General features: G+C 36.8%; 2 protein-coding genes across 6 annotated transcripts; both read right to left on the bottom strand.

Moving 5' to 3' along the window:
* Positions 1 to 1,268: 1,268 nt before the first annotated feature.
* Positions 1,269 to 4,774, bottom strand: LOC147494902 (tubulin beta-1 chain-like). Its single transcript, XM_086569398.1, has 3 exons — positions 4,065 to 4,774; positions 2,261 to 2,530; positions 1,269 to 2,120 (listed from the first exon to the last, which is right to left on the bottom strand). The coding sequence occupies exons 1-3, from the start codon at positions 4,456 to 4,458 to the stop codon at positions 1,453 to 1,455; spliced, it is 1,332 nt and encodes a 443-aa protein (XP_086425524.1). The 5' UTR covers positions 4,459 to 4,774; the 3' UTR covers positions 1,269 to 1,452.
* A 4,214-nt stretch (positions 4,775 to 8,988) lies between these two features.
* LOC147494901 (methylesterase 17-like) lies at positions 8,989 to 15,154 on the bottom strand. Of its 5 annotated transcripts, XM_086569396.1 has the most exons (7): positions 15,046 to 15,154; positions 14,859 to 14,939; positions 14,604 to 14,632; positions 10,836 to 11,100; positions 10,593 to 10,733; positions 9,747 to 9,818; positions 8,989 to 9,484 (listed from the first exon to the last, which is right to left on the bottom strand). In XM_086569396.1, exons 4-7 carry the CDS (start codon positions 11,085 to 11,087, stop codon positions 9,206 to 9,208), a joined length of 744 nt encoding a protein of 247 aa, XP_086425522.1. In that variant the 5' UTR covers positions 11,088 to 11,100; positions 14,604 to 14,632; positions 14,859 to 14,939; positions 15,046 to 15,154; the 3' UTR covers positions 8,989 to 9,205. The 5 variants fall into 5 exon arrangements, with proteins under 5 accessions (XP_086425522.1, XP_086425523.1, XP_086425520.1 ...); XM_086569397.1 differs by having other exon boundaries at positions 10,836 to 11,098; positions 14,603 to 14,632; positions 14,719 to 15,142; XM_086569394.1 differs by having other exon boundaries at positions 10,836 to 11,103; positions 14,719 to 15,142.
* Positions 15,155 to 15,963: the final 809 nt, after the last annotated feature.

Below are 15,963 nucleotides of genomic sequence, written 5' to 3'. Positions count from 1 at the left end.
CTATTTTGCATTATCATATAAGTAACACCACTCACATGCCTGATTCTGTAAATATTAGGTTTGACGCTGCTTTCAATAAGAGATCTCTAACAGGATCTGCTGCTGCTATGGCTTGGAATCAAGAAGGAGCTTTACTTGCTGCTGCAGTGAGGAGATTCACAGCAAAGTTAGTAGAGGAGAGTGAACTTCTTGCAGCCGAGGTAGCAGTGAAGCTGACGCAACACTTAGGAGGAGGAAAATTTCTTTTTGAGGGGGACAACATCAACACTATCAACAGTTTGAGCTCCCAGGAGTCTAGTATTACTTAGTATTTACAATGCATTACGAAAGCAATTATCAGAACTGCTAATAAATTTAAGTTTTCATGTTTTAGATGGTCAAGAAGATGTTTTAATAGTGAGACTCATGATCTAGCTAAATGGGGTTATAGTTTCTCTGACATGAGTACTTTACCAAAATGTTGCTCAGACTCTCAGTGTACCTCTTTAATTCTATAACATATAAATGTGTGATTTGTAACTGGGCAAAAAAAAAAAAAAAAAAAAAAAAAAACTTAACAGCTCTTCAGAATGATGGCCTGACATAAACACGTACCATAGATTTGAATATGTTCTGGTTTCTGCATATGCTTGTATGCAGTTTATTGACGTTACCTTAAGGTTAAATGGTTAAATGTAACCTCTGTGGAAATAGATAATAATATTGATATACCAAGAGAGATTATAACGAATGAATTTGTCCAGATTTCAAATTAATAAGGGATTTTTAGTTTCTAACTATATGTTTCACAGAACATGATTGGCGCTTCACACTTCTCATTGATTTCATTTTTTCTGTTTTGGCCCCAAGCCTACTTGCACTGAGAGCGTAACATGGACAATTTGTTCTCATGATCTCATCTTGCGTATTTTGAGGATCATATTTAGAAGGCCATTTGTTCCTAGACCATTTCAAATGCTACATGGGCATTATTTGATGGATATCAATTTTGCTAAATTTGCATATGCAAAACGAAGTCCAAATCAGAAAATGATGGCATGCTGTGCATGACATAACAATGAAGTCCCTCATCCTTTTGATGTCCTTTTGAGTTTTGATGTCTTCAATTTTTCAGTCTGGCTCATCTGTGCTTCTCTGGGTGAAGTTCCCATGTGGTGGTATGGGTGTTTGTGATCTGAACATCAGGTAGCTCAATTCTTATTAAACAGATTAAGAGGTAGTACAGCTCGTTTACATGTTTACCTGAAGACAAGCCAAAAGAGTGAAAATAACTAAATAAGCCACTTATAGTTTTATACTGAAAGGCACAGTTGATATATGAAGAAATTTCGTTATCCTGAGTATAAATAAGTATAGCCACAAGACAAATACAGGAAAAACTTCAGCTCATCAGCCTTATTTATAATCAAGCACAATTGGAATTTGAGCGCAATTTTTCCATGTTCACCCAGTTTAGTTTTCCTCCGCTTCGTCTTCATAATCTACTTCTTCTTCAACAACCGCATCTTGATATTGTTGATACTCTGAGACAAGATCATTCATGTTACTTTCAGCCTCAGTAAATTCCATCTCATCCATTCCTTCGCCAGTGTACCAATGCAAGAAGGCCTTCCTACGAAACATAACTGTAAATTGCTCTGAAACTCTGCGAAACATCTCCTGGATTGAAGTAGAATTTCCCATGAAAGTCGACGACATTGAAAGTCCAGTAGGTGGAATATCACATACGCTTGACTTGACATTATTTGGAATCCACTCAACAAAATATGAAGAGTTCTTGTTCTGTACATTGATCATTTGCTCATCAACTTCCTTTGTACTCATTTTGCCACGGAACATAGCCGATGCAGTGAGGTATCTGCCATGACGTGGGTCAGCAGCGCACATCATGTTTTTGGAATCCCACATTTGTTGAGTGAGTTCAGGAATGGTTAACGCTCGATACTGTTGGGATCCACGTGATGTAAGAGGTGCGAAACCAACCATGAAGAAGTGAAGACGCGGAAAAGGGATCAGGTTCACGGCTAATTTTCGAAGATCCGAGTTGAGTTGGCCAGGGAACCTAAGGCAACAGGTTACTCCACTCATGGTAGTTGAGATCAAGTGGTTCAGATCACCAACTGATACAGAACACATGGATGATATCAGTAACACATTGTAAATGTCTGGTCAGGTATAACTGTATAACCACACTTTATAACGTAGTAAAACATTACTGTGTATGAGGAGAATAATGTGGATAAGAGATAAAGAAGCTTACAGCTTGGATTTGTTAACTTGAGTGTTCTAAAGCAGATATCATAAAGAGCTTCATTGTCAAGAACCATGCACTCATCAGCATTCTCCACCAATTGATGTACTGATAATGTTGCATTGTAGGGCTCCACTACAGTGTCCGACACCTTAGGTGATGGGAAAACTGAGAAGGTCAGCATCATCCTATCTGGATATTCCTCTCTGATCTTTGATATGAGTAGAGTCCCCATGCCTGACCCAGTTCCACCTCCCAGTGAGTGACAAACCTGAAATCCTGTAACACAATTCAACATCCCAAAATGAATTATCAAGTAAGGTGCAATAGCAATGGCTGAAATTTCCAATGTTTTCGACGCAATCCAGAATCCACATTTATGGTACATCCGGTTGTACTAGTGGTTGGGCGTGTTCATACTTTCAATTAAATTTTCTAACAAACAAAATGTGAACACATCTGACCAGTAGATATATGCTATACTTTGGTATAAAATAATGTGTTCTTAAGTCGCAATCTGGTAGTAAGAAGTTTGATCTTGAAACACTTGACCCTTGTGTTAGGAGTAAAGTTTCATCCAAGGAGATGCTCAAGTTATCCATATTCTGCAATATATTGGACCTCTGAACTCCAAGATAAAAATTTATCGGCTGAGATACTCATAGTAGCCAAAGCATGATTTGAAACGAAAGATAAAATTGGTCGATGACTCGATATGCATTGAAAATTTTGGTAATTGGCTTTCCATACTTTGCCAGTATATCAGGATATGTTGGGCCATGCTCCGGCCTAAGCATTCAAAGATCACTTCATGCACAAGTGTCAGGGGTGCCTCAGAGAAAGTTTCGAACAGACTTGCGCTAACACAAATCCTCAAGAAGGAATATGTCTGGGTTGTGATAATCATTAGCATGAAGCCCTAAACGCCCAATCTGATCTTTGATAGAATTTAGGCTCACATACATGAGACATCAGATTCCAGACATCAGGAAACATGTCCAATTATATTAACCCAAAAACTATGTCCATCAAAGTTTTATATGTTCATCAGTATGGATGCAAATGGATATCCTATTCGTAAATAAAAATAAAACAAAAAACCTATTGATATCGTTTTTGCAAAATTCAAAATACAAATCCAATAAATTGTAAAACCAAGTTTTTGCAAAATTCAAAATACAAATCCAATAAAATGTAAAACCAATATGAACGATATACATTGGAGAACCCGTTTGCAACCTTTTTTCTCATCTTCATAGCCATTTTGTAATGTGTACACTGATATTTATCTTTATAATCACTGCTAGCTATGACAAATCTATGTCGAGTCTTTGTGCAATTTTGAACCTTCCATCACAATGTATACATGCATATATACAAGTTCGTGCAAATTTTATTGATGAAAGATTAGTGAAAATTCGACTGAAATAAACCAAAAAAATGATAGTGTTTAAAACAGAAGGCCTCAAGTACCACACCCACAATTCCATAAATGACTCGATGTCTCGATATAATGATCCGATCCTAATAGATTCGTATTGACTTGTTGCATCAGAGTCGGACTGTTTGCAACTTGGGCTAAAATTTAGTTAGACTTCAGCCCAACTCGAACCCAGGTTATGACATCAAATTTAAGCCCAGCGTCTAATTTACTTGAGCCCGACGAAATGCTTTAAAAAACACGAGAGAACTAATCTAGGGAAAGCTACAAAATTATGTTCACATGAAAAGTGGTCTGTCTCTAAAGTTCAGACAAGATCAAATCAAGCAACATATGTTCATTGTAAGTAAAGTATGTATGTGAATTAAGTACCTTGCAAGCAGTCACAGTTCTCGGCCTCTTTCCGGACAACATCAAGAACTGAATCAATTAACTCGGCTCCTTCAGTGTAATGACCCTTAGCCCAATTGTTTCCAGCTCCATTTTGTCCAAACACAAAATTATCAGGCCTGAATATTTGGCCATAAGGTCCAGTCCTTAAACTGTCCATAGTCCCTGGCTCAAGATCCATTAAAACAGCTCTGGGAACATAGCGACCACCACTTGCTTCATTATAGTACACATTGGCTCTCTCTAATTGTAGAGGTGAATTCCCAACATAATTTCCTTGTGCATCAATGCCATGCTCTTCACATACCACCTCCCAGAACTTGCCACCAATTTGGTTGCCACATTGTCCTGCTTGAATGTGAAGAATTTCCCTCATCTTCAAATGTGTCTAAGTCGAGTTTCGTAAAAATGAACAAAATAATAACTTACAAGAAATATATTGAATAAATTAAAATTGGAAAAATGTGTAAAAAAAAAAAGGAAAACCAAAGAGAGGAGAAAGAACAATGTGGAGAAAGAGGTACAAGAAAGAAAGCCTTGGAGATGGCCTTTTGTAGATGTGGGAATGAGAGGATTTCAAGATTGAGACTACGATATGCGATGATTTTGTTTATTTTTGGGAAAATTTAATAAAATGGGAAATAAACAATGATAAAATAAGAGATGAGAGAGACGATAATAATTTTCACATGGGTAGGTTTGGAAGGATATCAAGTGCCATGTCATGCATGATACACCAGAAAGACAGTGAGCTGGACTTGGAATGTGACAACTAGTGCACTGTTTGATTAATCTAAGTTCCAACTTAATTTATTCCTTAATCCTTACCAACTATTAACATGTCTTTTTTACTAAGTATTTTCTTTCAATTTCAGAATTTTGGAGTTTGGTCTGCTGGTAATCCAATCTTTAATGGTGTTTATGTATGTGTAATTTAAATACAAGTGAGGTGCGTTTTCAAATGAAGCCAAAGGGTGGGCTTATCAATATAATTATGGGAGGCAGAAGTATCTCCCTCAATAAGTGGTTGTTCCATGCCTTTCATAAAACTGCTTTGCTGGTTTGAAGTTGGAATCCAATGTTACTTCTCTCCATATCTCATAATTATTCTAAATTATTTAGTTAATTAGTGTACATAAAATATATACATGCTTCTGTATCAACGTTTAGTCTACAGTTATTGGGTAAAGCGGTGAACAAACATATCATGTGTTGTAAATTGTAATACACTTGTGTACCAGATTCTCACATGTCGGGTGAGTTAAAGTATAGCAAACACTAGAATCAAAATGTTCTTTACAACAATAAAAGCTTCATTGAAACACTAGTAGGGCTTCCATTTTCCTAGTAACTCTCTCTACACAAAACATTGATTTGTCCCATATGTATTTAGGGTGACATGAACTTCGATGATCAGGAAGGATCGGCAATTTACTTTGTGTAGTGGCAATTCAACATGCGGGTGATCATGCTCAATATAGAATAACAGGGTCAATAACTCATGAGACAAAATGAATTGAACAGAAGTGTAGTCAGCAAAATAATGATAGTATGATAACAAGAATAAGAAGACAGAGAAGTTGATTACCAGTTTACCACACACAAAATAATAGATGAGTACATTCGGTTCCAACTTCCAAGTATGACCCATTTTATGTCGGTAGACAGTACACTATATTTCCGTAATTTAGACTTTAGAGGTCAATTTTAAAGTATTTAGTTGAAAGCAAAATATATAGTGAGGTTATGTCAAAGATTGGTTAGAGCATTGTTTTCAAATTATTATAGGTTAACGATGTGCTTATTACAAAACTTGGTTAACTGTCTTTCTCTAAATTATTTTTGGTTTTTTCACCTAATTAGTTTTCTGGCTGGGGTTCTTCCAAATCAGACTATTAGATTCAACGCCTCAACCGTGGGGCATAGCAACCTACTACAGAAAAAGAAAACAAAAGAAAATGCTACAGAACTCCAAAATATAAGAGGTGCATGAGTGCATCTTAACTGTCCTTCATTTCAACTATTCAGGTTTCCCCTTTGTAAATTCTGGAATCTGGGGTCACAGACTCACAGTACAGTAGTGGTTGTGGATATATCTAACATATTTCATGGGTTCAAGTTTCGACCGGACGTTTTGTTCTATGTCTTTGCAAGTAGGCAAGTAGCAATGCCATTCCCAAAATCAATTCCATGGGACGACACCCTATGTGCTATGCCCTATAACTATTTTTGGGTATGAAAACTTTTAAATCCACAACATATGCTAGCTCAATCAAAAAAGGACTATTTAGCTTTTGAGCTACTTTTTAATTGGATAATTTGCAGTTGGTCACCAATTGATTGTTTATTTGCATTTAGGCCAAAATTGACGGTTACCCATTCATATTTTTTTATACTGATACATTTACCTTTAAGACCAAACTCTAATTTACATTTAAATTTTGGGGCCAAACCCTAATTTTGAGATAAGACTTGGGCATTTAATAAAAAGCCTAAATTTGTTCTAATTTTGATTGTATGCTCTAATTATGATGCATCTTTCATGTAATTGATAATTGACCTTAAATACAATAACCAACTCTAAATTGACATAAAATTAGCTGCTAATTGGGGTGTACAATTTTATGTTTTTGGTACCATTAAACAATAATTTTAGAGTGTTAATATTCTCCTTGTTATGTTTATAAACTCATCCTTAAAAAAAAATTATATTATCTATTATACCCCTCTATTTTTCCACCCCTCCCATTAACATAAGTTCACCACCACTTCCTTGAAAGTTAAAACTCTCTAATTTGATAAACTGGTCAATCAAATATCCACTCGATCTCTTTTACAAACATTTATTATATTCTAATTTATACCTAATGATAGCAATCGAATCAACAATAGATTGTTCAACCCCATGACTAACACTGGTAATAAATTGTACGAGGTGTTCTGCAATCGGTCATCTTTATATAGATGTAAGAATCTTGTTCAAATTTAGGCTTGTGATAGTCCAATTTGAACAATATCTTACAATTATTTTAGTATAAAAGCTAATAAAAAGCAAACACCTTCTAACTTCTAAGTATAGCAATTGAATTATGACAACCTCAAATGTGTTTATATTAATATTCGTGAAGTTTCGTTTTTCTCCTACTACAAAAAAGTTTGTGTAATGATCGAGACTATTTGTACAATGATGCAAAAATTAATAATATGCATTTTGTTTTTTTTTCACCCATCACTTTTGGGTCGTATTTGTGTGTATGTTAATTAATTTTTTTTTTCGATAATTTTTTTAATTAACTTGCCATAGATGCATGATGTAAGTTGGTTAAGTTGTGGTCACAAAAAGATTCTTATATATATGGCCATTGAATCAAATCTTAGATTTTGTGTGTTTAACTATTACTTAGAATTTTTAGCATTTGGCCATACTATTAATAGTAATATTTGCTTTTGGTCCATAAGTCAAGTCACGTGGCATGCGCAGAGTATTTTAGCCATTTTTAGGAAATTATAGATGTAACAAGAGGGTCAATTTCAAAGTCAACCGTCAATTTTGGCCCAAACACAAATAAATGATCAATTGGTGACCAATTGCAAATTATCTAATTAAAAAATGGCCTAAAAAGCCATAAAAAAAAGCACAAACAAAAAACAAACAAAAAAAAAAAAACACACACACACACAAAAAACAGAAAAGGAAAAACAAGGAGGCTCGGGGTTGAAAACTGAAATGCACCTAGAAGCACTGAAGCAGAGAGAAATAACAAATTTCAACACACCCTATGTTGGGAAAGGCTCGAACTTGTGAGCTGTTACCACTACTAACCATGTTAAATTGTCGATTATTCTAAAAGCTCGATTTAACGATTTCCTAAGTCTTGGTTCAGCGCCAGTGCGCCACCACCCAAATGAAGGGGAACACAAAGTGAGGCCAGAAAGCTCACGACGGCACTCTATGATGCCCATAATCTGACACAGGGCCAACAAATAGGTACTGACGTACTGTCCCTAGTAACAAACCCAAGAGACAACCTCAAGAGCCCCAAACTCCATTGAGTAGAGAATAAGGTCCTTGTGATTAAGAACAGTAGGATACAATCAGACTGCACTCAACTACGAGGTTAACATCTATAGCATCGTACATATTCCTCCAAAAAGCTTCATCAACTTGCAGAAACAAACAAGAATACACGCGAACATGGAACACCCCCAGTACAATCATATTTTGCATGTGCATTACCAAAAACCAGAAACATAGTGTCTACTACCAACAACTACAAACAACGGTAAGACCAGTATTCAACTATTGAATCATGCATATGTTCATATTGCTTAATGCTTATGATGTAGAGGACAAGGCTAGACAGCTGGTTCAGCCTGTAACTAGACTGCTACTGCATCAGAATTACATCTGATCTATCAAGCAATCGCTACTACCATTGGACACTGTGACACTCAACTCAACAAGTTAAGAAGAAGCTGAGATCCAAATGTGCACCCATCTGATCGATTGCTTGAGCCGAGAAATGATCAGTCATGCAGTCATGTCACAAGGAGTTACCACCTACACTGAGCTATAAACATGGAACATTCTCTTGAGCAGCGAGAGACCCCATAACTTCAGCTGAAATGTGCCATTGGGTACCTAATGGAGCAAGCAGCGACCACCCATCCACTACTATGTCATCCCAGTAGAATATGAGACCGGAGAAAAAAGAAATTCCTTCTCTCTATCAGAGCTCAGCCAATACCAAACCATACCCCTAATGAATAAAATCAATTTGCTCTAACCGCTTCAGTAGGACCAAAAGATAATCTTAACATGTACATGTTCCATAGTAACTGCCTGACACCCTGACCGATCAAACCTTGTTAAGAACATTTTAATTCATTCAAAAGGAGAGGAAAAAAAACAGAATTTAACTATTTTTATTACTTTTTTGGCCAGTTCAACAACAGATATTCCTAATGAAGGCCTAGTGTTAAAGAGAACTTCACACCACAATAGAATTATTAATTAAATTAATGTCAGCACAAACATAATGAATCCATCAAAGATTACTCTCAACTCAATACTCAATACTCAGTACTGATATATATCAAAACATTCAGTAAATTCAGCTTCATCAAGTTATGATTCCCTTTGCAGCAATGATTATTAGTGTGTGAAAGAGCTCACAAGGTTTAGACAAATGAGGACAATGATCACTATCCAAAGTAGTAGAACTGGCTGGTAGCCACTTCTTGACCATAGCATCTTGTTGCTCCGGCGTGAGTAGTAAGTCCTGCTTGGTCTTGACATAGACACGCCTAACCTCGTCAACTCCTTCATCTGCCTCAAACTTTGCATTTTGGAGTGCAAGCATGGGCCCTGGCTTTTGGAGCGATGAAGCAAGTGTTTTGTCCTGATCAATAAGGATCATATTTAGGACCACGACAAATTTTGATAAATTGAAACGAAAAACAACTGAGCTCAAAATATGTAACTAGTGTTAAAAGTGCAGTCATATCAAGACCAAATGTCCAAAACGGAGTCCGATTTTTGAAATTACCCTATAATAAATATCGTAGTAAAAGGAAATTGACTTTCAATCCACTTGAACCCGCCTCTTAATAGTATTGGAACTCTTCAGATAGGTTAGGTTATAATTTAAAATATAAACTTACCTGTCGAGAGCACATGTGAAATGCCTTTTCAGTTATCATGAATTCTGTTAACTCTGAACAATCCGGGAGTCCCTATGGTGTAGAAAAAAATAAATAAAAATAAATGATTAATTCAGGACTATGATCATGGATCAACAATTCTAAGGAAGTTTACAATACCTAATGAGCGGTACTTATTTATATTCGGCAACAATACCAAATCCAGAGTGTACATTATTATTTTTACATGCATACTATCTACTTCGGAGGAAATATTTTTGCGTGCAGTTAAAATTACCAGTACTAAATTGCTCAAAGGAACTTTATTTTATTTAACTTTCCATTTGTAAGTAAATGAAGCATTTGGAGCATATGAAAGGCATTATGGCATTAAGATTTCCAAGGTTTAACCTTAGCTCAGGAACGCTCTACGTGCTGTATCTGGTTTGGTATTGCTACTATTCTTGAAGGAAGTGCTGTACTGCTTCTCACTTCGGCGATTAGCAATAAATTTTTCTATGATCTTGCATCTGTTTCATTAGCTTAGCAAGAAATTTTTGAGTCATGCAGTTGTACAGGACCATTTGAATGTACGACCTGGTTGTCATGCACAAGGGGGTCCTAATTTTGATCAAGCATTTACTGTCGAAGCCTTTACCCAATGAGGTGCTCTGGCCTAGTGAATATCACTTATTCTAGTGTTTACCAGTAGTAGTAAATCCACTTGTTTTCAAACAGAAATCATGCATGGTCTTACGTAATGAATACACTCAAATCAAAAGATAGATTTTGCATGCCGTAATGCACATTAAAGCAACAGTGTTCTTGAGCTATTAAAAAAGTGAGATAAGAAAACATGGAACTTACATCTTTGCAATCTGAATCTGTCAAGAACCCGTTCCGAAGCATTGTGGCGGCAACAAAGACTGCTGTATGGATCTTTTTAGGGAATTTATGAATCATGTGGGTCAAGCTTATCCCCCCTGCACTGTGCCCAACCAAAATTATCTGCAAATATAACTTACTTTCAGTAATAATATTGAAAAAACAAAGCATACACAACATATGTCCAAATCGTAAAAGAAAATCTCATGACTTATTGTAAGAGACCCTTTCATTTTCTGAAGTTGATAAGAGATCAATGAGAGGCTGATCATATTCTTCAAGTGTATGAATGGAATTAACATCAGTTGGGTCAATGCCGGCACTTTTCAGATCAGGGCATGAAACTTTGCAACCAGCTTCCTCCAGGAGAGCTCGGATTTTAAACCAGGACCATCCTCCACTGCCTATACCATGAACAAGGACAAAATGTGTTTCCAGCTCGGCAAGCTTATTCATGATGACCTTCTCATCAACCATGGTAGCTACTTTCCTTCTTTCAAAAATAAATAAATAAATCAAACCATTGACAGTCAAATCCGAAATTAGATCAAAGCTAGACCAAGGAACAAAAAAGTGCTAAATATTTTATCAAAATATAAATCATGATTAAAAATCATTAACTCATGTTCTTATTCTGTAACTCTCTTTTGCATTTAATGGTGTAACCAAAAAGCCAATATCAGTTTTCTAACTCCAATTTGAATTTATGTGTTTTAATTATATAATTTAATTTTGTAACTCCAACAATCCAATACCAAAAATACAAATTGAAGTTGTAAATAAACGTGCTAGACATTGGATTCATTTTATGTATTGGATTTTGGAACAGAAGAATGGACTTTTGTACCTCCATTGTGTATTTATGGGTTTAATCTGTAACACAATGACAATCCTGAGTCCATTCTTCACTTTGAAAAGAATGCAGCAAGGAAAGACCCAAGAATTACAAAAGCACTAATAAGTTGGAAAACATAGAAACTAGAAAAATAAACATGCTTCTCCACAGCCACTGTTCATTACGATTTATGATCATCTGATGGTTCTTAAAGTGAAAAGAGATCATATATGAGCCAGGGATTTTACGTTTCTTCATTACTTTTTGGTTGGAGATGAGATGTTTGGGAAGGTCTACGAGGAACAACCCAACAAAGGGTTTTACCTTACCAAAAGTGTAGCAACCCCGCCCAACATGACTTACCTTTGCAACATACAGTAAATCTTCTTTAGTGTCAGAGCAACAAGATAAGTTCAACCACCTTTTCTCTTAGCGCCAAACCCCTGGGAGGCCCATCTTCTAAGGAGGTGGCTCTTCTGATAGAGGATTCAAATGCTCCCAAATCCTTGGAATGCCATTTGAAATAACAACTATCAGATACCTTGATTTAAGGCTCAGTAGATCTGATTGCCTTCCCTTAGTTGAACTGTTGAGTGTGAAGGTTACCAATAAACATCTAAAGTTCTATTACCTGCTGGTAGAAGTCACTCATAACTACAGTGGTTACCAGTTCACAGTGTACAGGAGCAGGGTATTTCTTCTTACTAAAGGAGTCATCAAGGACTTGATCAGAAGTGAAGTAAACTAGACGGGTATAGCACTATGGCCTTCAATGCAAAACAAGACCCATCGACTTAGCTGAAACAAGTATGCCTACCAAAGTCAGAGGCGCAGGGGGCACTACAGATTTTAACACCTTAAAGAAAATACAAATTAACAGACTTACATTTAAGGTCCAAGTGTGTACGATTCCTTATGATATGTGTGGCTTAAGAATCACCTCATCAAGGAGAACTTCTTCTGGATTACGCTAACCATGAGAAATATTCATGGATTTGGAGAGGGCTCTTACAAACTAGAGAGATTACCAAGAAAAAAGCATAACTTCTTGTGGAAGTAAAGTTGTCGTTTGGCTTGACTCTTGGTCATCTACCGGGATTGAGAATGCAGGGTCAATCCCAGATTAATAGGAAAAGGTGAAGTATCCCAGCCTCATTTCCTGGGACTTTGAAACAAAAGACAGGTCGACTCTTAGGACTGCTTACAGCTCATACAACTCACAGATTCCAGAAGCCAGGTTGTCTATCAGGACAGCTTATATAACTCAGGCTCTGTCAATATCAAACCTCCCAACAAAGATGCAGTCCAAGATACACGAGAGCAGAATGGTTGACTGAGGAACTTCAATGTTCAAAGGTCTGTAAGTGTCTTCTTTGTAAGTCTAACTTACTAGCAGGGTAGAGATCGAGAAACAACAACAACCTCATTCTATTACTCAAAGAGATAAAAAACCTGGAAGATCAAGCCTTGACTTATCATAATCTCCAATTCCATAGGTGCTATAAGAGAAGGATCCCCCCGTCTTTGGCTCCAGTTCATTATCTGTAGTACGAATATTCTTAATTCTTAATCATTCCACTGACTGTGACTTGGCTAGCTAGCACAATGTGGCTCTTACTCGTGAGGCCCCATAAAGCATATTGATAATCCCCGAGGAGCTGAAATCTGGTTCTTACTCGTGTGGCACCATAAAGCATATCAAAAATCCTTCTAGAACTGATGCTGGAAGAAGCTGTACCTGGATCTGTCATCCGGATCTAAACTAAGATAAACAGTAAACTGTTCTAAACTCCAAAACAGATCACATAATACATTTTCTTTTTGATTGATAAAATGCAATTTCATTGCCATCGAAAAGAAGTACTACAAGTACATCGAAATAGATTACCCTTAGCAAGATGCTAAGAATCAATACCACCTAACCCAAAAACCAAAAGAACCAACCACGCCAATAATGTATCCCAATTACACGAGAAATCGTGATATCTCAACCCTCTAAGATAGCAACCCCATTGTCCGTGGTTTCCATGGCTTTTGGAAGATGGTTCGAGGTCCATTTAGCCCTAGGTGAAAGATAATGTTGATTAGATCTGTACATCCTTGATGTCGTCCGTGGTTCCCATGGCTTGTTGAAAGATGCATAGAATACTTCCCATAGGGTGAGAAGATCAAGCTTCCCTCACACTTTAAACAAATCAAGGATACGGCCTTGAACGGACATGCAGCATAAGAGGGTATAATATTGAGTTCTTGTCATTTCATCCTAATACAGTAACTTTGGAGACTCCAACAGAGGACTGAATCAACTTTAAGATTGATGGATCTATAAGGTCAGAAGCTGTACTATTGTGGTGGAGTAAGGACAGCTTTAGGTACTGCTATAATGTTCTTAATGCTAGTTTAATAATTGTTCTTCAATCATCCACAAAGAGATGGTTGCTGTACATACATCGCTAGCGCACAAGTTGGGAGTCGAGAAAATCTTATTATAAACAGACTCCTTGCAGGTTTCAAATCATGAATGAACTCATGCAACCTATCTGGACTGTGGAGAACTAAATGTATCTGTGAAGAGATCAAGAACCTCACCCTGAAGGCCTAGTTTTCAACACATTTACAAGCAAGCCAAAAGAGTAGCTGACTTACCCTTCCTAGATAACGGTGACACGCATCATCAGAATGATGCCAATGAGGAATGTCGAAATTGATGTTAAAAAAATTATTATCAAATCTGTTAGGGGAAAAACACATTTACTATTGTCTGATGATGTGAATGGAGTCATACATAAGCACAATAGTTCCAATACATCAAGAGATATATGAGGATGCGGGATGCCTAAGTATGTGAAGCTTCAGCAAGTAGAAATGAAACTCTATCCAATTAATATCATGATTAAAATGAAAAACAAGTAAAACAGAAATACCACCAATACGTAATTGTGTAACTGATGCATCTAGTTGTACTTCCAGCTAGCAACAAAAGGCATACTAAAACCAAGCTTCATCTTGTGATCAGAACAAAAGCAGTTACATTTCAAGAAAAAAAGATATCTATTGTACTATTGCCCTGACCCCTAATCTCATCTTATGGCAAAGAATCCAATTTTTACAAACAAATAAAAAATCCAAAATATTTAGAAGCAAAAAAGGGTTCATACCTTAGCACCTTAGAATCTTCTTCTGACTCCTAAAGAACAAATTTTGAAATAAATTAAAGAATATCCAACAGCTTATTTAACTTGGAAAACAAGATTCATATAAAAAATGGAGTACCCAATTGCATAAACGTTAGTAGTGAGTGTTAAGTCTTAATCTTAATCATATCCCTATATTTTTGGAGAAAGTAGACTTTTTTGTACTAGAATGTTTCAGCTAAATTTGGCGGGGAGGAAAAATTGGAAAAGAGATGCCACCTTTAAGATGAGTTGTCAGAATTCGAGAAATTCCGACAAACTGTAAATACGAAGCTTTCACTGAAATTTTACAACTTTAATCTGCAGAAATGAGCCACCTGTACATGACCAAGACACCAACTTGCACAACGGTGGCTACAAAAAAGATGAGCCATCTCAAACGTGCCACGGAAACTAGAGGACCCACCTGGGTGACAGAGTGTCGTGGCGATAAACACTGTCGCTTAGCTTGCCACTTATGTCACGCTACAGTTGAAGCTCGTATTCATCTTCTCGTTTCTCTAACATCTATTATTCTTATTAGCTATTACTACCATCATGCATGTATAGAAGTACTGCTTGACATGTGTAGTTAGAAGTTGGAGGAGGTAGGTTCTGCACTTGTCGTAGGTACAATGTTAGAAAAAAGACCTAGAGTTTTAAGAACAATTGCCGGGGTACTTAAATACCAGCATATGTAAAATGGTGCAAGTCTGTATTACTCCAAAAATTTATAAGTTTCTTTGAGAAATACTATTGACAGAAAATAATATTGCTATACAGAATTACAGACATCATTCCTGATCTCTTCCCCAAGGCAAATCTTACCAGCTACAGTTATTTGGTTTATAATTGATTTAATCTTTATTCTCATTCAGAATGAGTTGAAGAAGAAAAATAGCATAAAATTGAAGCTGCCAAGATGATTTACTTCAAAATATTTTTCAAATGGCACTGCATTATGAAAACTAGGCCAGCCGGTGCGGGTATTGTAGGGGAGTAATATCCTCATTAAGGAATATCGCACACGCGTGAAGCTTAAGCGAACTCAGGACATCAACCTCCAAGACCGATCTGTGAGCAGCTCCCTTGTGAAGGGGAGTAATATCCTCCTCAAGGAATATTGCACACGCGTGCAGCATAGGCGAACCCAAGACATCGACCTCCAAGACCGATTTGTGAGCAACTCCCTTCATGTAGGTGGTACGTTTAGACTGGATCAAGGATGTCTCAGTACGAACAAACGGCCAGAGACAGAACGCCTCAGATAAAGTCACCACCAGGTGTAATCATTACCAAAATCTTACTTGTACTTCCCACCACCGGGTAATAGGGACTACCGCGC

The sequence above is a fragment of the Coptis chinensis genome, chromosome 6 (genome assembly GCF_015680905.1).
Source record: "Coptis chinensis isolate HL-2020 chromosome 6, ASM1568090v1, whole genome shotgun sequence".
NCBI lineage: Eukaryota > Viridiplantae > Streptophyta > Magnoliopsida > Ranunculales > Ranunculaceae > Coptis > Coptis chinensis.
Note: the sequence above shows the minus strand (reverse complement) of the source record. Positions and strands in the feature narration are given on the sequence as shown.

Coding starts and splice junctions, on each gene's coding strand:
- LOC147494901 (XM_086569396.1), bottom strand. CDS start 11,087: ATGGTTGATGAGAAGGTCATCATGAATAAGCTTGCCGAGCTGGAAACA. Junction 10,734..10,835: donor CAACTTCAGAAAATGAAAGG/GTCTCTTACAAT, acceptor TTATATTTGCAG/ATAATTTTGGTTGGGCACAG. Junction 9,819..10,592: donor CAGATTCAGATTGCAAAGAT/GTAAGTTCCATG, acceptor TCTACACCATAG/GGACTCCCGGATTGTTCAGA.
- LOC147494902 (XM_086569398.1), bottom strand. CDS start 4,458: ATGAGGGAAATTCTTCACATTCAAGCAGGACAATGTGGCAACCAAATT. Junction 2,531..4,064: donor GAACTGTGACTGCTTGCAAG/GTACTTAATTCA, acceptor ATTGTGTTACAG/GATTTCAGGTTTGTCACTCA. Junction 2,121..2,260: donor CAAGTTAACAAATCCAAGCT/GTAAGCTTCTTT, acceptor GTTCTGTATCAG/TTGGTGATCTGAACCACTTG.